This window comes from Oryctolagus cuniculus, chromosome 15 (genome assembly GCF_051225735.1).
Source record: "Oryctolagus cuniculus isolate XC-2025 breed Fujian yellow rabbit chromosome 15, ASM5122573v1, whole genome shotgun sequence".
In the NCBI taxonomy this organism is placed as follows: domain Eukaryota; kingdom Metazoa; phylum Chordata; class Mammalia; order Lagomorpha; family Leporidae; genus Oryctolagus; species Oryctolagus cuniculus.
This window is the reverse complement of record NC_142881.1, coordinates 8,945,185-8,969,635: the sequence shown is the minus strand read 5'-3', so window position 1 is coordinate 8,969,635 and position 24,451 is coordinate 8,945,185. Positions and strand designations below refer to the sequence as shown.

The following is a 24,451-nucleotide window of genomic DNA, read 5'->3' as shown; positions in this document are numbered from 1 at the left end:
AGAAAGGACAATATATGCATGTGTCTGTGTACAGGTATGTGTACTACGGCATGTAACAAATATGCATTATCTAGAAATGTATACACACACCCAATAGAGATCACATACATATACATCTGCAAATATCACATGGATGGTATATCTGTCCACATTTTCAAACAATCAACAATAGAAATTTTTTTTTTGGAGGGTGGAAGTGGAGGGAGACAGTGCTCCCATTTGCTGGTTCACTTCCCAAATGCCTGCAATGAACGACCAGAGACAGGCAGGGTTCAAAGCCAGGAGTTGGGAATTCAATTCAGGTCCCACACATAAGTGGCAAGAACCCAATCACGTGGATCGTCACCTCCCAGGGTTTGCCTTAGCAGGAAGCTACAATCAGGAACCAGAACTGGAAACAGAACCCAGGAGCTCCATTACAGCACATAGATATTTTAACTACTGTATTAACCCCTGGGCCAAACACCCCAGGAAGCAAAATTTATTCTAAGAGAAATCACCTAGTTTCTTAAAATGAAATTTTAAAAAACAGAAATGCAACAAATTAACAGATGCTGAAAAGAATATAACAAAATGTGATGTAGACCTTATATGGATCCCAGTTCAAACACACCAAGTATAAAAAGATGTTTCTGAGACAACTAGAGAAAATCAAAAGTATACCTGGCATCAGATGACATAATTATTGTGAATTTTATTGGGTATGATAGTGGTGTTATATAGGCTTTTCTGTTTTTTTCTTTTTTTTTTAAAGACTTATTTATTTATTTGAAAGGCAGAGTTAGAGAGAGACAGGAAGAGGAAAAGACAGAAAGATAAATGGACAAGATGGCCTGGACTGGGCCAGGCTGAAGCCAGGAGCCATCCAGGTCTACCACATGGGTGATAGGGGCCCAAGCACTTGGGCCATCTTCTCATGCCTTCCCAGATGCATTAGCAGGGAGCTGGATCTAACGTGGAGGTGCTGGGACTTGATCCACTGTTTGTATGGAATGCAATCATCGAAGGTAGTGGCAGTATAACCCACTACACCAGAATATCAGCCCCATTTTGGATTTTTTTTTTCAAGTTTATAACTTTTAACCCAGAACAAGTTTCCTTTTTAAAAATAATACTTTACTCATTTACTAATTAAATTGCCATTTAAGTTAAAAAAATTGTCCAAGTGTCATTTAAACATATTCCTTTATCCCTTATTTATCCTGTGAATTGGTAATTAGATCTAGATACTCCCATAGATACGGAAACAATTCCTTCAGCAAAAATATTCTAGGTGGTACTTTGTACTTCTTACTGGATTTCCTTTGGAGGCGCATGTTCATATCTGATTGTCATACTTTTTAAATACATACTAAAGTACTTATAGATAAAAAGATCTGATGGCTGAGATTTGGTATAAAACAACCAAGGAAACTAACAAAACAAGTGTGGAGAGCTAGAACAAGGTGGCAGTTTGTTTAGAGACATCGAAGAGGAGTAGGGCAGCTGTTTGGCATAGAAGTTAAGATGCCACTTGGGACCCCGGACCCCACATCACGGGGCCTGACTTGAGTCCCAGCTGCCCAGATTCCAATCCAGCCTCCAGCTAACGCACGCTGGGAGGCAGCAGGTCATGGCTCAGGCAGTTGGGTCCCTCCTTCTCAAGTGGGAGACCCAGACTGAGTTCCAGGCTCCTGGCTTCAGCCTGGCCTACCCCTGGCTGTTGCAGGCGTCTAGGGAGTGTAGTAGTAAATGTAAGACAGATCGATCTCATTCTCTGCCTTTTAAATAAAAATGAAAATAAATTTTTAAAAACTTCTACATCAAAAGAATTCAGTTGTTCTTTTATAAAGCCTGTCTTCCACATTTACTGAGTGCCCACTAACCAAAGGGGAGAGTGTATCTTCAAGAAACTAAACTTTGGCCGGCGCCGCGGCTCACTAGGCTAATCCTCCGCCTGCAGCACTGGCACACCGGGTTCTAGTCCCGGTTGCTCCTCTTCCAGGCCAGCTCTCTGCTGTGGCCTGGGAGTGCAGTGGAGGATGGCCCAAGTGCTTGGGCTCTGCACCCCAAGGGAGACCAGGATAAGCACCTGGCTCCTGCCTTCGGATCGGCAGTGCATCGGCTGCAGCGCGCTGGCAGCAGCGGCCATTAGAGGGTGAACCAACAGCAAAAGGAAGACCTTTCTGTCTCTCTCTCACTGTCCACTCTGCCTGTCAAAAAAAAAAAAAAAAAAAAAAGAAAGAAAGAAACTAAACTTTGCAATCTCTTACTCATTTCAACTATCCAGCCTGGAAAATACAAAACTTCAAAAAATGTCTGAAATGATGCTCTCTAACTGGATACTTAATGTTTACAAAAAAATGGAATTAAAGAGGAGCTTATTTGGGTGCAGCTTTTCATTGTACTCACTTCCCATAAACTTTCTGAAGGCCTTTGTACCCATCTGGTTATCAGTTTCTTGAAGACACTCTCCACTTTGCTCACTGGGACTCAGTGAACGGCGGCTGACTCTGGCTGGATTCTCCCTGAGCACAGGAATACAACCCACCCAGCTTCCTGAGGAGCTCACGGAGTAAGAACACAGCCTGCATTCACAACTCTTTTCTGAAAGGTTTAACATGCTCACCTATGTGACATGTTTTCACAAAAGTTCAATATTACACTCTGCAAGGATCATCACTTCCTCTTGGGTAGGAAATGACACAGGTGGTGACGTTTTGCTCCTTCACACAACCTCATCAACACAGGAAAAAGCGCTTAACAAACGGTACCTCTGTCTTCCCACATTCATCAGGCGGATCCTGGTGTATGGTCATTTGATACTTGACATATAAAGAAAAGGACTGGCTGAAGGACGACTGGAATTCTGGGTCTTCAAAGGAGACAGGTACTAACCTCACCTTCAGAGCAAGGAAAACACAAGCAGACGCTGTTGAAACCTCTCCACCCCACGACATGCTTCTGAAGGTGAGGCTAGAGCAAGGTCTCCGCAGATCCACTTCCAAAGCTCAGCGCTGGGGGCCACCCTGGAGGCAGGCTGCTGGCACAGTCTGCAGTGCCGGTGGTGCACCGATGCTTACCAAAGTCTTGGACTCACAAAGGCCAAGGCAATTGGATTTTGCTTTGTTTTTTTCTCCACCCACTACTGTGGCTCTGTGCACTCACCAGAGTCAACTTTGTGATCATGGCCACTACTTTTGCCAACCTCTACTTATATTAGGCGAATTTAAGATTTTTTTTTCCCTTCCAGATTTTTCTTGGGTCACTTGATTTATAAAATTATAAGAATGAGGACTTGTATGAAAACATTCTACTATCTGCTCTTCTCATCCCACTCAGCTGTGCATGGCCAGTACACAGAATAATTCAGCTATCATGAGTTCTGTCAACATATGACTTTCAGATATGGATAAAGCTTATTAACTGTCTTGCACTAAGTATGGATGTTTTAACTTGAAGATCACCTTTAGATAAATTCATCTAAACAGTGACTTTAAGTAAAGCAATTTTACATGGTGCTTTGTCTGCTTTGAAACTACATATGACTGCTCAAATTTGCACTTTCAGAATGTCCAATAATTCGGTGCTATCTCTTGGCAGATATGCCTCAAACTGAACATAAATAAATATTTCACAAATAAACCGAGACTTCATACGACGACACCAAATGGAGGGGGAAATTCTGTTTGCACAGAACAGTCTCACTTGGCCTGCTGACCTGGCTCTCAGTGGGCTTATCAGGTGGGTCCTTGTGAATGAGCATCTGGTACCGCTTATAGACCTGGTAGGACTCCCGAAATGTGGCTTTGAACTGGGAACTTGGTGGAGACGATCGCACCACCCTCACCTTCAGAAGGAGTTAAGAAAACAACGCACATTAATTCATTCATTTACTCATTCCATGATAGACATGTCAATGGCAACTCCCACCCATAAAAACAAGTTTCAATACAAAATTAAAGATAAGCACATTATTTTAACCTTAGAAAAATCAACAAGCAAATAGAGAGAAAAGATACTTCTGCAACCCACTGACTCATTCATGCAGCAGAGCATGAATCATCTAAATTCTACCCACTCTGGCGGGGTTAGGGCAGCCACCGTGACTGTGCACTGGCAGCATGTGCCTGGCATTTACAACACAAACTAAATTTTAGTTTTAGTTGTATACAACTCAGTGCCACAAAGATTAAAAATGTGAATGTATTTTCTAGAACTCTTTCATTCATCCTTGCTAACTCTATACTCATACTTCGATTTTATAAAAACCAAACTTCATCAATATTCTTTTTTTTTTTTTTGACAGGCAGAGTTAGGCAGTGAGAGAGAGAGACAGAGAGAAAGGTCTTCCTTTTCCGTTGGTTCACCCTACAATGGCCACTGCAGCTGGTGCACCATGCTGATCCGAAGCCAGGAGCCAGGTGCTTCTCCTGGTCTCCCATGGGGTGCAGGGCCCAAGGACCTGGGCCATCCTCCACTGCATTCCTGGGCCACAGCAGAGAGCTGGACTGGAAGAGGAGCAACCGGAACAGAATCCGGCGCCCCAACCGGGACTAGAACCCTGGGTGCCGGCGCCACAGGCGGAGGATTAGCCTAGTGAGCCGCGGCGCCGGCTTCATCAGTATTCTTATATCACAGAATGGTTAAGAAGGAAGACTATGAAATAAGATTTCTTTATGATGTCACCCACTGGTCAACTAACTTCTCCATGCCTTAGTTTTCTTGCACATAAAATGAAGACAAGTTAAAAGCAGTAATTGCTAAAATTTAACACTAACTATCTACTAACTCATTTAAATGTGCTAGCAAAACAGAAAAATCAAAAGCATTGCAGCAGCCTAAACTGGAAACTGTGTGTCCTAAGTGGCTCTTGTTTGAAGAAAGAGTGACCCCCAGTGGACAAGAGTCGCTACACATCTGGGGTACCGCCACATTGAGACGGTAGTTGACTTCTGAAGAGCTATATGAAGTGCGTATTTGGTTCCAGGAAAGATTATCATTGATGATGAAAAGATTAAAGACTCTTTATTAAATATTTTAAAGTAGAACAAAATATTTTAAGTAGTGTGTTCAACTCTCTTTACAATTTTGGCAGAGAAAACAATAGAATCAGAGTAGTCAATGACTTGGATTAGTAGAAAAAACTGTTGTCTGATGAGGTAGGTGGTCTGGCTCAGCAGTCAAGATGCCATGTCGCACAGTGGAGCACCTGGGTCTGATTACAGGCTCCAGCTCCCTGCTAATGTCGGTCCTGGGAGGCAGCAGGTAATTGCTCAAGTACTTGGGTTCCTGTCCCCCACTGGGAGATGTGGCTTGAGTTCTCAGCTCTGGCCTGGCCCAATCCTGGCCATTATAGGCATCAGGGAAGGGAACTAGCAGATATCTTTGTCTCTCAAATAAAAAAATTATGTCTAAGGGCTGGCGCTGTGGCAGAGGGTAAAGCCGCTGCCTGCAGTGCCAGCATCCCATATGGGCTCTGGTTCGAGTTCCAGCTGTTCCACTTCCAATCCAGCTCTCTGCTATGGTCTGGGAAAGTCCTGGAAGACGGCCCAAGTCCTTGGGCCTCTGTACCCACGTGGGAGACCCAGAGGAAGTTCCTGGCTCCTGTCCTCAGATTGGCGCAGCTCCAGCCATTGCAGCCATCTGGGGAGTGAACCAGCAGATGGAAGACCTCTCTCTCTCTCTCTCTCGCTCTCGCTCTCTCTCTGCCTCTCCTTCTCTCTCTGTGTAACTCTGACTTTCAAATCAATAAATCTTTAAAAAAATTATGTCTAATAATACATGTATTGTCCTAATGTTTAAGATGCATTAAACTTAATTTATTATGATAAGTCTTTAAAGGTAAGTGATACTTTTAGATGATATTCAATTATAAATTCAAGTGCTAATTCAAGTGCATACTACTCAGGTATGAGTATATGACAAAATCATTATGGCTTATGTTTTATATAGCAATTTTATATTTTTTATAAACTCATACTGAAAATCTGAATTTGATATAGAAGCATAAACCAACGTGGGAGGGTGGGAATTTAGCTCTAACAGTATTTGTAATATGCCTGAATTGGCTTGGGGACACCACTGAAAGAGGATTTCAGTGTATAATTTAGTACTGCCTAGCTATTTCCTAACTCCTGGCTTGCATATATGACATTTGTTTGTGCCTTGATCATGATCAGAATATTACATGCATAAAACAATGTTCTGCCAAATGGGTTCTATTCTTTTACTGTCTAAACTATCTTTTACTATCTAAATTTCAAAAATAAAATTTTAAGGAGAATTTTTTTCATCTTAATCATTAAATATGAATTAAGGAACATAAAAAGCCAGAGCACTCCGCAAAATAGGCTAAACCTGCAATTGTGTTCACAACTTTGGTAGCCAAATTGCTATAACATTAAGTATTTTTTTAAATAAAATTATTTCTTCCAAACAGCAGTTTGCTACTCTACCAACTCAAATCTCTTTAGTTACTCACTATTTAGATAGCAAACCATAACTGATGAGTATAACCTCAACTGAAATAAAGGAAAGAACACAAATCAACCAACAAGTCAAGTACCTCTAATTTGTGTGATGCATTCTCTGGTAAAGTTTCAAAAATTAACTCTTCAAGTGACTTGGGCTGGTTGGATTTGGCCTTTGGTGAGAACAGAGGCAGCGGCTGACCTTGAGCCGGGAAGCCCTCTCCAGCAGGGGTTTGCTGCATGAGTTTTAATCTCTTCCTTTCTTTCCGGATTTCCTTTGCTTTTCGACACGGAGGCTTGCTCAGATCAGCCCCTTTGCCTGAAAAGAATGCCACAATATTACACCAATCACGTTTGTCTCTAGAAGCAGTTTTCCCAAAAGCCTCAAGATTCTACAGAATAAGCACAAAGAGCCCCACAACGCAACTAGCTTTGGAGGGGCTGCTTCAGATGATCCCTGGATGGACTCTGAAATGGTCTTCAAACTCCACCCCAGAAGGAGCTGCCCAACGTACATCCTCACAGCAACTCTGCACAGCACCAATGACAAGGGTACTTAACACAGTCATGGAAAATGCAATGCCAAGTTTTAATACTGGGGACTGGATTAAGACGGCATAGCAGGGAGGGAGCTTGCTGCTACAGTCCAGGAGACAGTTTAAAAAGCAGGAAAACTGCAGTCTCAGGGAAGTTAGGAGAAAACGGCAGAGGAAACTACGCAAATCAGAGGGGCACAGTGGACCTGCATGGAGGGCGAGGACATGCACAACTCAGACCCCAGCAGCCGAGGGCCTCCGCACCAGTGTTGGAGAGTGAGGGACACAGTGGACCCGCAAGGAGGGCGAAGACATGCACAACTCAGACCCCAGCAGCCGAGGGCCTCCGCACCAGTGTTGGAGAGTGAGGGACACAGTGGACCTGCATGGAGGGCGAAGACATGCACAACTCAGACCCCAGCAGCCGAGGGCCTCCGCACCAGTGTTGGAGAGTGAGGGACACAGTGGACCTGCATGGAGAGCGAGGACATGCACAACTCAGACCCCAGCAGCCGAGGGCCTCCGCACCAGTGTTGGTGAGGCAAGACCAGACTGCAGCAGGCCAAGCCACTGGCAAAAAAGCTGCAGGAAGAGCCTAGAGGGAATCCAGCTTGAAGGCCCGTGGGGGGACACTGTACCTGCCAAACTAAAGGAGAAAAAACATTTTCTCTCTCCCGATCACCATGCAAGCTGATAGAGATCTCTCCCGATCGCCTGTTACAAGCTGATAGAGAGCAGGCACAGTTTTGGACATATATAACAGCCTGTGTCCACGTGAGCAACCAGCCAAATGGAGACCCGAGTATGGTGGGGGGAACAGACAGGGGGCTGGGTGCTCATGACTATGGGAGGCTTATGAGCCTGGACTGTGAAAACAGAGAGGCTGCGTGGGAGGGCTCAGGGTGTGGCTGGGACTTCGGGCAGTCACTGTGGGAGGCTCCCTGGTTACCTGGGGAGGGACATTGCTGGGGAATCTGCTTGCACCAAGAACCGCACAAATCCTTTGTATGGTCCTATGGCAGAGCAGACAAATAATATACCCACTGGGGCTAGGTTCCTTTGAGGAGAAGAGCTCAGCTGAGTCTCCATCAAAAGACAAGAACAAACTTCCCCTCTGATTAAAAACAAATAAAGAGGAGATCTACCATGCCAAACCTGAGTGTGTCACCTGAGACACGTGCTTCACTCTGGAGCACTGAACATCGATCACATACCTCTAGGTGTTCCCTGACAGCAGACACTCCACTAATCCACACAGACATAGCACAAAGATAAAAGTCGGCACAGCAGATAAAACAAACCAACAAGTATCTCCACAAATCCTGAATAACACACATGCCAATTCAATAAATAAGAATAAGGAAGACAACAGGACACCCCCAAAAGAGCACAACACTTCAATACTGGACTGTGAAGATGATGAGTTGAAGAAATGCCAGAAATGGAATTCAAACAACTGATCATACGATAACTCAAAAGTAATCAGAAGCAAATGCACAAACTAATGAAATCTATACATGACATGAAAAAATTTCTCCCACGAAACTGAGATCTCAAGAGAAATCAAAATGAAATCTTGGAAATGAAGAATTCAATAGAACAAATAAAAAAGGCAGTGGGAAAGCCTTAAAAACAGAATCAGGCCGGTGCCGCGGCTCACTAGGCTAATCCTCCGCCTAGCGGCACCGGCACACCGGGTTCTTGTCCCGGTTGCCCCTCTTCCAGGCCAGCTCTCTGCTGTGGCCAGGGAGTACAGTGGAGGATGGCCCAAGTGCTTGGGCCCTGCACCCCATGGGAGACCAGGAAAAGCACCTGGCTCCTGGCTCCTGCCATCGGATCAGCGCGGTGCGCCGGCCGCAGCGCGCCAGCCATTGGAGGGTGAACAAACGGCAAAGGAAGACCTTTCTCTCTATCTCTCTCACTGTCCACTCTGCCTGTCAAAAAAAAAAAAAAAAAGAAAAAAAAAAAAAAACAGAATCAATCGGTTAAGCAGATAAAGAATATTTGACTTGGATGACAAAGCACAGGGAATTATACAGTCAGACCAAACACAAAAAGAAATCTGAAAACTAAAAACACTGTTGGTAATCTGAAGGTAGATACTATCAAACAACCCAACATACGGGTTCTAGGAGTTCCTGAAGGCATGGAAATAGAGAAAGGATTAGAAGGCCTTTATAGTGAAATAATAACAGAAAATTTCCCTAATTTGGAGATGAAAAGGAACATCCAAGTACAGGAAGTACATAGAACTAATAGACATGACCAGAAAAGATCTTCACCACGACACACTGTAATCACACTCTGCGCAGTAAAACATAAAGAAAAGATCCTAAAACGTGTACCAGAGAAATTATAAATTTCTGAGGATCTCCAATTAGACTGACAGCTGACTTATCAGAAATTCCACGGGCTAGGACAGAATGGCAAGATATACACCAAGTCTTAAGAAAAAACCTGTCAACCCAGAATACTATACACAGCAAAGCTCTCATCTATGAACGAAGACGAAATAAAGACCTTCCATAACAAAGAGAAATTGAAAGAATTTGTCACAACCCATCCAGCCCTCAGGAAGATGCTTAAGGACATGCTGCACACAGAAACTCAGAAACACGGTCATCCCTACAAAAGAAGGTAAAGGAAGGAAATATCCCAGTAAAAACTACAAAGAAAACCCAAGTAAAAATAGGAATATTTATGGGAAAATGGCAGGGCTAAGATGTTACTTATCAATAGTCACCTTGAAAGTAAATGGCCTCAGCTCTCCAATTAAAAGACAGACTGGCTGAATGGATTAAAAAACATCTCAGCAACAAAGATGCACGCAGAATGAAAGTGAAAGGATGGAAAAGATATTTCAAGCCAACAGAAACCAAAAGAGCTGGTGTAGCCATCCTAATATCAGACTAACATAAAAACTGGTAAAAGAGACAAAGAGGGGCACTATGTAATGATTAAGGGATCAATTCAACAGGAAGCTGTGACTACTATAAACGTATATGCAACTAACTACAAGGCACCTGGCTATTTAGAAGGTATAGAAGGAACATTCCTCCACACAATCAAGGCAATTTATGACAAACCCACAGCCAGTGTCCTCTTGAATGGGGAAAAGTTGTAAGCATTCCCACTGAGATCTGGAACCAGATAAGGATGCCCACTCTCACCACTGCTATTCAATACAGTCCTGGAAATTTTAGCCAGAGCCATTAGGCAAGAAAAAGAAATCAAAGGGATACAAATTGGGAAGGAGGAAGTCAACCTATCCCTATTTGCAGGTGACATGATTCTGTATTTAGGGGATGCAAAAGACTCCACCAAGAGACGACCAGAACTCAGAGAGTCCGGTAAAGTAGCAGGATACAAAATCAATACCCAAAAATCAACAGCCTTTGAAGACTCAGACAATACCAAGGCTGAGAAAGAACTTCTCCGATCAATCCCATTCACAACAGCTACAAAAAAAGTCAAATACCTTGGAATAAATTTAACCAAGATGTCAAAGATCTCTATTATGAGAATTATGAAACATTAAGGAAATAGAAGAAGATACAAAAAAAGGAAAAATCTTCCATGTCCGTGGTTTGGTGAATCAATATCAAAAATGTCCATTCTTCCAAAAATGATTTACAGATTCAATGAGACACCAATCAAAATACCAAAGACATTCTTCTCAGATCTAAAAAAAATGATACTGAAATTCACATGGAAACACAGAAGACCTTAACTAAAGTAATCTTATACAACAAAAACAAAGTTGGAGGCACAATACCAGATTTCAAGACATACTACCAGGCAGTTATAGTCAAAACAGCCTGGTACTGGTACAAAACAGATGGGTAGACCAATGGAACAGAACAGAAACATCAGAAATCAACCCAAGGATCTACAACCAACTTACATTTGAGAAAGGAGCTAAAACCATCCCTGGATCAAGGACAGAATCTTTAACAAATGGTGCTGGGAAAACTGGATTTCCACATGCAGAAATATGAAGCAGGACCCCTACCTTAAACAAAAATCCATTCAAAATGGATGATACCATTAAATTAGAGAACATTGGGGAAATCCTGCAAGATACTGGAACAAGCAAAGAGTTCTTAGAAAAGACCCCAGAGAAGCAGGCCACATGGCAGACTCATAGAATGACAAATGCCCTAAACAGCACTCTGACCTTTTATTTTATTAAAAAAAAAAAAAAAAACCAGAGGCACAGTCAATCAAAGCCAAAATTTAAAAATGAGAATACATCAAATTGAGAAGCTTCTGTACTGCAAAAAACACTCAGGAAAGTGAAGAGGCAACCAACAGAATGGGAGAAATTATTTGCAAATGCTTCCTTGCTTCGGACCTGCACAGCTCCAGCTGTCGCAGCCAACTGGGGAGTGGACCAGTGGATGCAAGATCTCTCTTGTATGGATGGATTTCAAATTTTTTTTGCCCAAAAATAAAAGTATTTTAATTCCATTTCTTCACAAGCTTTTTGAAGCACCTTTATATACATTAAAATATTTAGGAAAAAAACCTGGGAAGCACTATATCACGTTAACAGTCATTTATGAGAGCTTGGACACAAAGAAAGCATCTTCCTCTTTTCCTGTAGCGTTTCCTTTTCTCTAAATGTTCAACCAATGAGCATTACTTTGCAATTTTCTTGGAAAGTTAGTGAGAAAGCTATTTTTAAGATCCCCAAGCAAGGGCCAGTGCTGTGGTGCAGTGGGGTTTAAGCCTCGCATCTGATATGGGCACTGGTCGGAGTTCCGGCTGCTCCACTTCCGATGCAGCTCCCTTGCCAATATGCCTGGGAAAGCAGCAGCAGATGACCCAATGCTCGTGCTCCTGTGCCCACGTGGGAAACCTGAAAGAAGCTACTGGCTCCTGGCTTCAGACTGGCTCAGCTCCAGCCATGCAGCCATCTGGGGAGTGAACCAGAGGATAGAAGACCTCTCCCTGTCTCTACCTTTGCCTGTAACTCTGTCTTTCAAATAAATAAAAATAAATCTTTAAAAAAAAATCCCAAAGCACAGTATTCACTAATCATATAAAACTTAGCAATAAGAAAGTTTATAGAACTAGTAAAGTTAGTTTTTAATAAAGAAAATTAAGACCTAGAATAGGTGAGGGACTTGCCAGAAACCAAAAGCTGGTCAACAAAGGTAAATTTCATGAGAAAATTGTGAGCACATAAATAGTGAGCCCACATTATAACTTGACTAAACACGCTAACTAAAAGCAAAGTCCACCTACTATAAAAAGACGGGATAAATCTAACAACCACCAAGTAGCAAAAGACTGGTTCTAAAATTGACCGTTATTCTACTGCCTTACAGAATTTTCCTAGGCCAGGGATTGTGCCTCAGATTTTGTTCTGGGAGACACAGGAGTTAAGAGCACACATCTGAAACAGGTGCTGGAGGTCAAGGACCAGCTCTGTCTCAGCTCTGTGACCTCTGGGCTAGAGTCCTATTCTGCACAAGAAAGAGAATGCACAGAGGAGTCACCAGCAAGTGCAGCTCATAAAGCAGTTTCCACCAGGCAGCGAGAAACCTTGTTACCTATCTGCATCACCAGTATCTAGACTTAAGCTTTACCTACAGAGGTAAAAATAGTAACGGGGGGGGGGGGGGGGGGGATCCCATTGTCTAATATCTACTGCAAACTGCATGTTTTAAAATATGGACAAATTTTAAAGTGATATGGAGTGAATAAGAAACACAAATGCAGGGCATGTACGAAAGACCATTTACGTGGTCTTCACACTCACGAATGCTGGATGAGGCTTCCTCGTGACTTTCCCCATCACTACAGATTACTAACCACGATGGACAGTAAATCAGGATGTCAGCTGACTGAGGGGACACAGGTCTTGCAGACCCGTAAACTCCTGCAGTAGGACAAACCAGATCATCACTGCAAAGCCAGCTTGCCACACAGCCCTGCAGCCAGGGGTTCAAATGGAGTCACGAATTTTACATTAGTCCCAAGTGACATGAATAGACAATAGCAGAACTGTAAAATTTTGAATGTTTCCAAATACGATTAGAAACAAAATGGAAATGCAGGTCTCAAAAATCCAAGGATTTTCAGGGTATATAACAATCTCAGATTCCTAGTAAGAGATACACTAAGGGAAAAAAAGCTGAAAAACAAAGTTTTTTAAAGTTTCAATAGTCATACTGCTAGAAGTAAGGTTTTGTTCTTCTAAAACTCTTGTGTAATGTGAGATAAAGCAAATGGGTAACCATGTTTGGCCATCAGAGGAGTGAATCAGCAGATGGAAGATCTCATTATCTCTCTCTCTCTCTCTCTCTCTCTGGCTCCCTCTATCCCTCTCCCTCTGTAACTCTTTCAAATAAATCTTTAAAAAAAATGTATTCTGAAATACAAGATGACATCATACCTGAAATTCGCTTCAGTATAACACTGGAAGGTGAACTCAATATAGGTATAGATGATACAAGAACTGTTATCATTAGTCAGTAAGGGTACATGAAAGAACATTAGAATTTTTAATCTATGCTTGTCTATGTTTGAAGTTCTCCATAATGAAGTTTTTTCAAACTATAAGTTAACTTTTTTAGTAAAAAATTTTAAAAGAAGTAATACTATCACCAAAGAGAGTAAGGGTTGAAAGAAACTAAGTCATTCAAAACATTACATTGGACAATTCTTACCAATTAGAATAAAGTCTCATACCAACATCAATTTAAACATCATGAAAGTCTCATGAAAAAAACTAGTCAATGAAGTGCAAAGGGGAGGCTGTCTGTGCTTTGACTTGTATGACATCATTTAGACAAGAAACACCACACTTGCATGAGAACCCCTCCTTTGGGTTGTTCCGAGTAAGTAAACCTAAGAACTAACCAAGAACTGAGGCATGAGGACCATCCAACTTCACATGCCATGAAATAATTCTGAAGAATTCACATAAACATCCTAATAAACCCACTGAATGATGGCTAAATTTCTTATGCCTAATTCTTCTGTAAGTCAGAATACAGAAAAAAGTTACCTTATTGAAAGGAAAGGCAAACATCAAATTCTGTACCCTTTTAAACTAAGATTTTTATAATTCCATAAAGAAACTTTATGATAAAGAACCTTATATCTAATTTGTATATTAAACATAATTTATTTTGCTCAATACCACAACTAAGAATGCTTACCACCATACCTTTTCACTGACAAAAATTTCTCGAACCTCTAAAATGGTAAGAAATGGAACTCTTGCGAAATCTGTATTTGGGGTAGCGGCAAGGCTACTATTCCAACCTCTTTAAGCAGAGCAGATTACAAAGATGCGAGCTACCCATCTAAATCCAGGTAATGAGCTGTCCAAAGCAGGCCTCTGGCTTACAGATTTCATGAGTAATTCCTCTTACTTAGCTAATGGCAGGCCCAGGGATTACAATGACTGAAGCAAAAAGGAAATCAGGGAATGTGACTTGACAGTCACACTTCACTACCTGGCTTAGGTGCTGTGTGAACTCTGACTGAACGTGATGGTTCACCAGAGCCCAACTTCTCCTCTATGCCTTGTGACTGAATTAATTCATTAGAATCTTCTTTCTTCACATTTTTTCCTTTCTTCTTCTCCTCACTCTCTAGGCTCTGTTTGAAGTCATTACTGAGTGTTTTAAGGTCACACTTTATATCCAGTTTATTGATTAATGCAAAGTCACCCCCGACAGCATCCTCCATTGTAGAATCCATGGGCTCATCTGCAAATCAGAAGAAAGGAAAGTATATCAGCAAGGAGGTCTGGTGCAGTTAAGATAAACACAGGAATACACTGGGGGCTGGAGCTGTGGCCAAGCAAGCAAAGCTGGCGTCCCATATGGGCACTGGTTAGAGTCCCAGCTGCTCCACTTCCAGGCCAGCTCCCCGCTAATGTGCCTGGGAAAGTGGCAGAGGATGGCCCAAATGCTTGGCCCCTGCATCTTTGTGAGAGAATGGCAAGAAACTACTGACTGCAGACCAGCCCAGCTCCAGCCACTGCAGTCATTTGGGAGTGGAGTGAACCAGCAGAAGGAAGACCTTTTTTTTTTTTTTTTTTAAAAAAAAGATTTACTTATTGGAAAGTCAAAGTTACAGAGAGAGGTAGAGACAGAGAGAGAGGGGTCTTCCATTCATTGGCTCACTCCCCAGATGGCTGCAATGACCAGGGCTGATCCAAAGCCAGGAGCCAGAAGCTTCTTCTGGATCTCCTATGTGGGTACAGGGGCCTGAAGACTTGGGCCGTCCTCCACTGCTTTCCCAGGCCAACGCAGAGAGCTGGATCGAAAGTGGAACAGTCAGGACTCAAATGGCAATGGGATGCCAGTGCTGCAGTCTGGGGCTTTAACCTGCTGTACCACAGCGCCAGCCCCAAGATCTCTCTTGTCTCTCCCTCTCCCTCTCTCTGTAACTCTTTCAAATAAACAAATCTTAAAAAAAAAAAAAAGGTATATATTGACTGTGGCATAGCCCATTCTGTGTCCACCAAGTCCACTGTCCCATCTCCCAAAGTAAGAGAGATATACTTAAGAGCAAGGCACCCTGAGATGCAACCTATCAGACCAGCCCTCCCCTGGGTCCAGCCAGGTAACAGTGTCAACAGGGTGCCATTCCTAAGGAGGTTCACCTCTCCCTTGTAATGTCTCTTCCAGTACCCACATGAAGAGATAAGCCTGGGTCGCACACATAACTGGCCAGACCATAAAGCCTACCCCATCATTATTAAACTAAAACCTGCTCCTGTCCATTCTGATTTACCTTCAAATGGGTTAGCAAACAGGGTGCAAAGGACTAGCTAACTCGGACAGCACGGCCAAGCAAAGATTTATAGACAGCTCCCACCTAACTGGACAGATCCTTTGCAGAGGACCGAAAGGACCAATCTCTTGGAGTGGGAATTGGGGTTGATTATTTTAAACGGTCTGCTAGTCTGCTTCCCTACCTGAGACTCCTCCTGAGACATTAGACTAGAACATGGCTACTGGGTACCGAAGAAAAAAGCACAACTACCTGGTCTACCAGAAAATAAACTATTGGGGGCTCATCCTCACCTCTGGGGAACAGAAACTGGCCCCAAGAGAGAATGCAATCCATGTAGTGGATTCATGTTCCTACGACCTTAAGACAGTTTCAACTAACAGGTTATGGACCCCTAGGGAAAGCGAAATAGCAAAGCTCCTACAGCAGGCTCTATGTCAGGCTCTCAAGAGCAAGTGGGGGGAAGGGGGCTGGCACTGTGGCGCAGCGGGTTAAAGCCCCAGCCTGCAGCGCCCACATCCCATATGAGTGCCAGTTCAAGTCCCAGCTGCTCCTCTTTCAATCCAGCTCTCTGCTATAGCCTGGGAAAGCAGTAGAAGACGGCCTAACTCCTTGGGCCCCTGCACCTACATGGGAGACCCGAAGAAGCTCCTGGCCCCCGGCTTCGGATCAGTTCAGCTCTGGTCATTGTGGTATTTTGGGGAGTGAATCAGAGGAACAGAAGACCTCTCTCTCTCTCTCTCTCTCTGGCTCTACCTCTCTCTGTAACTCTGTCTTTCGAATAAATAAAATAATTCTAAAAAAAAAAAAAAAAAAAAAAAAAAGGAATAAAAAGAAAAGAGCAAGTTGGGGGCCAGTACTGTGGGGTAGCGGATAAAGCCACAGCCTGCAGTGCTGGCATCCCCCTTATGAGTGCCAGTTCGAGTCCCGGCTGATCCACTTCTGATCCAGCTCTCTATTCATGGCCTGGAAAGCACTGTAAGATGACCATAGTGCTTGGAACCCTGCACCCACGTGGGAGACCTGGAAGAAGTTCCTGGCTTCAGATTGGCACAGCTTTGGCTGTTGCAGCCAATTGGGGAGTGAACCAGTGGACAGAAGACCTCTCTCTCTGCCTCTCCTTCCCTCTCTGTGTAACTCTGACTTTCAAATAAATAAATAAATCTTTAACCAAAAAAAAAAAAAAAAGAGTAAGTGGGAATAGAGCCCCCTCCTTTGGAAAAAACACTCAACCTTCATCCAGTGAAAAGCTGCCATTACTAGGGCCCAAGCTAGGGTTGTTAAATTCAGCCCTTCAAAACGGGCATCTGCTGTCCGAGCGTCATCTGTCATATTCTCAAAAACAATTTTTTTATTAAACTAGACAGGTACAAAACCACGTTCCCCGTTTCTTGAGTAAAGCTGGACAAGCCCACGGTCAGCATGAACAAGGCTGGACTATCTGGCCCAGCATCTGGTCATGAACACCCTGCTGCTGCCCCGTGACCTTACAGCTTCCACACTCCCACTGCTCTGCTCTGGACCACGTATCTCTAATGCTCTCATAATTTTTTTAAAGATTTATTTATTTATTTGCAAGCAGAGTTACACAGAGGGAGGAGAGGCAGAGAGAGAGAGAGAGAGAGAGAGAGAGAGAGAGAGAGAGATCCTCCTACCCGATGGTTCACTCCCCAGTTGGCCGCAACGGCCGGAGCTGCGCCTATTGGAAGTCAGGGGCCAGGAGCCTCTTCCAGGTCTCCCACGTGGGTGCAGGGGCCCAAGGCCTCGGGCCATCTTCTACTGCTTTCCCAGGCCACAGCAGAGAGCTGGATCAGAAGTGGAGCAGCCGGGTCTCGAACCGGCGTCCATATGGGATGCCGGCGCTTCAGGCCAGGGCATTAACCCACTGCGCCACAGCGCTGGCCCCTCTAATGCTCCCATAATTTTCTATCTAACAGAGAACAAGCCATCCAGCTCCGGACGATCATGAGACAGGGCTTCCGGCCTATCCCTCTGGATGATATGACCAGGCCTCTGGACCACACAAGACAAGCTTCTGCAGGCCGCCTCCACACACCACAGGACAGACAGCAAGAGAACTCCACCCAAGAGCAGCTCCGTGCCCGAATGTCAGCTCCAAAGAAAACACGAAGATGGACCTTCATCCACGTCCCACCGTAAAATTATGGGTTACTTTTCTTGAGGGGAGAATGTTAAGGTAGCTAAGTAGACATGAGCCTATGTGTCCATGAGGGGCCGAAGAAAAATGTGAATTTATGCATGATGGAACAAGGAAGCAAGCCTTGAAGCAAACCAGCATTTAGATGGTAAAGTCTTGCCACTGCTCAATTACCTGGTTGGGGGGTCCCAGCCCTCTCCCTGGGGGCAGCTTAGGGTAATATCATCTGCCCTCCACCAAGGGGGCTACTGTGAAATTCTGGTAGGGGTTCCACATCCAGAAAGCCCTCCACTCAGCAATATTTCAGAAATGGTATAGGCAGGGAAAAAAAGGACCCACACCCAACATCCATAAAACTCCAATCAGCGCAGACTGAGCTCTCGGCGTTCACGGAGACGCCTGCCTGGTCTGTCAGGCGATTATTTCTATTTTTATTTTAAAGACTTATTTTTTATTTATTTCAAAGTCAGAGTTACAGAGAGAAGAGGAGAGACAGAGAAATCTTCCATCCGCTGGTTCATTCCCCAAATGGCGGCAGCGGCCTGGGCTGGGCCAGGCCAAAGCCAGGAGCTTTGTCCAGATCTCCCACAAAGGCGCAGGGACCTAAGCACTTGGGCCACCTTGTGCTGCTTTCCCAGGAAATCCGCAGGGAAGTTTATCAGAAGCAGAGCAGCTGGGTCTCAAACTGGTGCCCATATGGGACGCTGGCGTTGCAGGCAGAGGCTTCACCTGCTAGGCCACGACACCGGTCCCTTCTTCATTTCTTTTCATTAAACTTTGCTCACCTATTTACTGGTTTAAAAAAAAAAAAAAAAAAAAAAAACAGAGTGGCACAGTGGCACTGTAGCAGGGGAAACATACCACCAGACAGCACACTGACCAAGCTCCACCAATGGAGTATGACACCATCAGTAATCAATGTGTCTCACTTATTTGGAAATCTATGATCCTGAATTTCCACTGTTTCCCCTTCTCACTGGCTGGATTAGTGACCTTTGCAATAAAAGCCCCACGGCTGTTGAGGGGAGCAGAGCTGTACACCAGCCTGGAACATCCTCACTGGACTATTATGTGAGGAAGGACACAGACTTCTATCACACACTAGGCACTACATGCTGGCAGCTCTGTCACAGCTGTTCAGGTTTCAACCCTAGTTAATTCAGTTCCAGACACAAGTAACTCAGATGCCTAGAACACATCGGATAAAGAGCCAACGTAAAAACTATGTAAAAAGATAGGCAACAGTCAATTTGCAAACAGGCAGCATCCTATTAACAAAACTGAAAAAGTAAAATATATCACCAAAGCAAACTAAATGCTACTACTACTTGTCTTTCAGGAAAGTCACCCAATTCCAATAGGCAGCTTCAGACAATAGAGTTGACTGAAGCAAAGACTTACTCAACCAGTGAGACCCGACTTGACTCAGCATTACAAGTGATTTATAAGCCCGTCTGCCCGGACTGCAACACCTGCTTCTCCAGAGGTACAGCCCCTCTCTCCACTTTGTAGGCACAGCAACATGCCCAAGGCAGAGGAGCTGTCAAAGCACTCTGAAAACTAACATTTCAAGAAACTCAAGGAATCACACTATCTTCACAATCACCCTCAACTGCTTTTCGAGCCAGACCCTCCCAGTACATAGCCCCTGTGTCGCAGGTGTGGGAGCTGGCAGTAGCAGCAACGGCAGTGCTGGTCGTGGTCACCATCACACCGTGATGGCAGGAACCCCTCCCCCCACCTAACTCTGGATGTTTGCAGGTGGGAACCCTCGAAAGAAACATCAAGTTACACAGATGGTGTTTCCACCAGGCTCATCTCACCCTCACAGTTTCCTCTGGAAATCTCCCCTTTAGCCAGAAATTTCAACATTTTTTTCAAAACCTTCTTGTGAGATTTTGATGGCTGAAACTGTAAAGGTCGGCACCTAAGAAAGAAAAATAAATATTTAAAAAGTGAACTCACACTGTGAAGAAACAGACCCAGCTCTGCACAACGTCTGCCACACAGAAGCCACTCTCATGCCCGAGATTTCTGCTAAGATGGGGCTTAATGTAGCTTCTGCTTCCACTCCAAATCTTATTAAAACTACAGACAGGGAATTTTTTAAAAAGAAAAACACATAAATCATAGGAAAAGCAGAAGGGGAGAAATGTCAGGAGCTGGAACATGTAAGTACAACTGGTAACTGACTTGGCAGATCCAAGTTGAATCCCAAGACAACAGTGGGAAAAGCCAACACTATGTCCAGTGTTCTCCACACTGCCCCAACAGTCCCAGGGACTGAGATGCCCGATACTTCTGGGAATACGAGGATTCCCTGCAAGTCTGTGCTCAAAGGCGTTAAGTCAGATCCCTCTCCACTCAGCAGAGATGACTCCCGACACAATCTAGCTTTTGGGGAAAAGTAAGAAATAGGGCCTCCTACGTGCCCAAGTACAGAGCTGACAACAGGAAGCTTAAATTAAAGTCTGCATACTGAACGGTTCTCCCCAACCCAGCCCCACAACAGCAGAAGATTCCGGTTTTTTCTCCAGAGTGTAATCAGACCTAAAAATACTGACAACAGGGACTCCAACACGCAGCAGACACATCCATCTGGGCACACAGGACTTCCAGACGCAGGAAAGCGGAAGTCACTGGACTTGAGGCAGGCCCCTCTTGCTAAGATGGGTGCCCAGACTGGAGAAGTTGGAGGATACAGTCTATGCAGAAACATGACCTTAAAAATTACATTCTCAGAGAATCTTTTTTTTTTTTTTTTTTTTTTTTTTTTTTGACAGGCAGAGTGGACAGTGAGAGAGAGAGACAGAGAGAAAGGTCTTACTTTGCCATTGGTTCACCCGCCAATGGCCGCCACGGCCGGCGTGCTGCGGCCGGCACACTGCGCTGATCCGATGGCAGGAGCCAGGAGCCAGGTGCTTTTCCTGGTCTTCCATGGGGTGCAGGGCCCAAGCACCTGGGCCATCCTCCACTGCACTCCCTGGCCACAGCAGAGAGCTGGCCTGGAAGAGGGGCAACCGGGACAGAATCTGGCGCCCCAACAGGGACTAGAACCCGGTGTGCCGGCGCCGCTAGGCGGAGGATTAGCCTAGTGAGCCGCGGCGCTAAGAGAATCTCTTCTTAAGCTATCACAGTCATAAAATGGACTTTTCTTTTTTAGGTAACAGCCTAAGAAAAAAAACACATCTCAGAAGTAAAAACTGGTAGAAGAAATAAACAAGATTTGGAAGATATAATTAAGGAAATTTCTCAGATTTAGTACAAAGAAAAAAAAATGACCAGTCTAAAGGTTAGTTAAAACACTTTCACTGAATTAAAGCATGTTCAGAGTCAGGTGTGTGGCAGAGGTAAAGCCACTGTCTGCCCCTCCACGTAAGAGTCCAGTCCAAGTCCCGGCTTCTCTGTTTCTGGCTCCTGCCCACGTGCCTGGGAAAGCAGTGAATGAAAGCCCAAGCACCTGGGCCCTGCGACCCATGTGGGAGACCAAGATGGAGCTCCTAGCTCCTGGATTGAGACTGGACCAGCCCCAGTTATTGTGGGCATTTGGGAAGTAAACCAGCAGATGGAAGATTTCTCTGTAGAGCTCTCCCTTTCTGTCACTCGGCCTTCCCACTAAGTAAATCTTTAAAAAACAAAAAAATATTTCAGACATGTGAGGTCTCAAAAAATCTCTCATGCACTTCTTCTCAGAAAGCCACTAGAGGGGCAGGCGCTGTGGTGTAGCAGGTAAAGCCATCGTCTGCAGTTCCAACATCCCATATGGGCACGGGTTCAAGTCCCGGCTACTCCTCTTTCGATTCAGCTCTCTGCCATGACCTGCAAAAGCAGTAAGAGATGGCCCAAGTCCTTGGGCCCCTGCACCCATGTGGGAGACCCAGAAGAAGCTCCTGGCTCCAGGCTTCAGATCGGCACAGTTCCGGCTGTTGCAACCAACTGGGGAGCAAACCAGTGGATGAAAGATTCCCTCTCTGATTCCCTCTCCCTCTCCGATTCCCTCTCCCTCTCCCTTTAACTCTTTCAAATAAAATAAAGTAAATCTTTAAAAAAAAAAAAAAAAAGGCTACTAGAAGATGTACTTCACTGACACAGAAAAAGAGAATAATAAGGAAGGATGCTCAGGATACAGTAGATGAGATCTGACTCAAGACCAGAAAACCCTAAGACTGTGGACAAGACAGATCCCGGGTGACAGTGGTGCAGCAGGTGGGGAGGCCAGCCAGTGCAGAGGAGAGCAGGTCAGTCAGTCTGGGAGAATTCTGGAAGACAATCAAAGCGACAGAGTACTTGACGCATCTAAACATCTGTACCAAAGGACACTTACACAACTGGGAAAGTGTTTCATAATAAACTCGCAATTTGTACACAGAAGATGACACCAAAAGACAATTAACATTGCTAGGGAAAGCAAAAATGTGCAAAGGAAAGGAAAAGAAACCACAGTACTCCACATGGTACGGCTGTGAGAATGCGTCCATCCAGAAACAGCAAGCTGGCAGTGAGCTCAAAAGGGGCCTGAATGCCGCAGGAGAACAGGAGGGAAAAAAAAAAAAAAAAAGAAGAAATCAAGTACAGCAATTACACGTTACTTACAGACTGGGAGATGAAAAACCAGCAGAAACAATCAAAGGATTTGAGGGTGACTGCCAATGGGAAACAGGGTAGGAAGGGGGACTCTGGGGGACCCCTATCTTCCAAATGAGCTTTATCCAACTATCAGACGTTTTAAAGTATGAGCATTTACAATTTAATTTAAAAAAAAGACTTAACAGCAAAGTTAGTCTCCATTTACACTCATATCAGGCAGCCCCTCTCTTCTTAAACATAAAGTTATCAAGGTAACTGCTGTAGTGAGCAAGTAAAATTACAAGAATACAAGAAAATAACTCAGAAAGACTGAAATATATAAATAAGTTGCGTAAAGAGTTAACAATTCAGGAAACATGTGCTTCCGCATGAAATGCAAAACCCACAGTTTACAATCACTCTGTTTTGTAACATTAACTCTCTTCATGAAGACTCTACCCAGAATAGTGCTTTACATAAATGGCCCAACATATTCTAGGTGCTTTTTAGAAAAATTGAAATCGGCCTGTTCTAATCAGAAAGATCCTCAGGGTTCAGGCTGACGAGGGCTTCCCCAAGTGCACAACAGTGACCTCTGAAGACCCCGTCCTCTGCTGAGGACGTCAGCCTTCCCAGTCATGACGCCTGCAAGGGGATGGCCGAGGCACTCTCCCTGCATTAAATGAGACTGCAGGCCAGCCACAGGCCATCTGGCCTCCTTATCTGCCAAGCCCATGTCCAGCTTCCTAAAGAGAAAAGGCTGTTAATCAGGAGTCCATGGACTTTCAGTAAATATGCAAAACATTTTCGTAGTCTATATGTCTTAAAAAACAATGGATAGGGGTGGGTTTTGTAGAACAGAGGGGTAAGCAGCTACTTGGGACACCTGCACCCCAATCAGGAGGGTATGGGATCCAGTCCCACCTCTGATTCCAATCCAGCATCCTGCTAATGCACACCCTGGGAGGTAGCAGATGCTGGCCCCAAAGTACTTGGGTCCCTGCCACCCTCGTGGGAAATCAAGATGGAGTTCTTGGCTCCTGGCTTCCACCAGGCACTGGGGGGTGAAGCTGGGGATGGTGCATCTGTCTGTCTCCCTCCGCCCTCTCCCTCACTCTACCTTTCAAATAATGAATGTGGAACTATAGCAGTAATCAAGTTCTCAGAAGCGGTCTGCAGCTCAAAAGCAAGCTAACAGCAACTAAGGGAGACAGCAACAAGGCCAACAGAACCGTGAATACAAGCGTGTTCACTTTTTCAGCCACATACAGACATCAAAATGGAAGACAAGACATACTGCAAAATGTTAATGCACTGCCCCCATCTTCTGCCAACAAAAAAAATTTAAAATGAAGATGACCTTTATAATCAGAAAAGAAGGGAAAAATCCTATGTTAGGGTAGAGTAATGGGCACATAGAAAGTCTAAAAGATTATGAAAAATCAAGCAAATACTTTGTCAAATTATAGACTTTCTGGGTTAAAACTTTCCAAGTGTGAAAATCTGACTTTGTGGCAGGACTGAGCACTGCTTGAAGACCAGACTGTGGCAAGTCCTCAGCTAAGTGCTGTCGCGGATTTCTGAAAGTACTTTGAATATCTACCAGTATTGCACAGCATCTACTCACTGAATTGCTAAATAAGTTTTTTTTTTCACATATTTGTATCAGAATCAGTATTAAAAGCTACTGATTTGTACATGAATATAAAGAATACCTAATTAGGTTTAACGTTCTTTAAAAAGCTTAGGAATCTACTAACACATGTCTGAACACTCTTGGTGCTTTAGATCCTCCTCCTGGTTCTGAAATTCTTACCTTATTGTGTACTGAGGACAGCATGTCTGATGCATGACAGGTTTATACACGTATTTCCCACTCCTAAAGTTGTAAAAATAGTTGGTTAATTTCTTACATTTTTCACATGTACCAAAATAAATTAGAACAGGAGCACTAAGTTAATTAAGGGTTAAAAAAATAA

At 44.1% G+C, this 24,451-nt stretch overlaps 1 protein-coding gene across 50 annotated transcripts in view; it reads right to left on the bottom strand.

Annotated features, from left to right (window-relative positions):
* The window catches only part of ATE1 (arginyltransferase 1), a 183,020-nt gene that overhangs the window by 152,068 nt on the left and 6,501 nt on the right, over positions 1-24,451 (bottom strand). For 19 of the 50 annotated variants that reach the window (XM_089313914.1, XM_070057114.2, XM_070057117.2 and 16 more), the window contains exons 3-7: positions 24,289-24,351; positions 19,730-19,833; positions 14,461-14,715; positions 6,548-6,771; positions 3,701-3,829 (exon numbers count right to left, since the gene is read on the bottom strand). In XM_089313914.1, the coding sequence (XP_089170040.1) occupies positions 3,701-3,829; positions 6,548-6,771; positions 14,461-14,715; positions 19,730-19,833; positions 24,289-24,351 (775 nt within the window). Of the gene's footprint in view, positions 1-2,753; positions 2,883-3,700; positions 3,830-6,547; positions 6,772-14,460; positions 14,716-19,729; positions 19,834-24,288; positions 24,352-24,451 lie in introns of all 50 variants that reach the window. The other 31 variants (XM_070057115.2, XM_089313904.1, XM_089313915.1 and 28 more) reach the window with 8 other exon arrangements.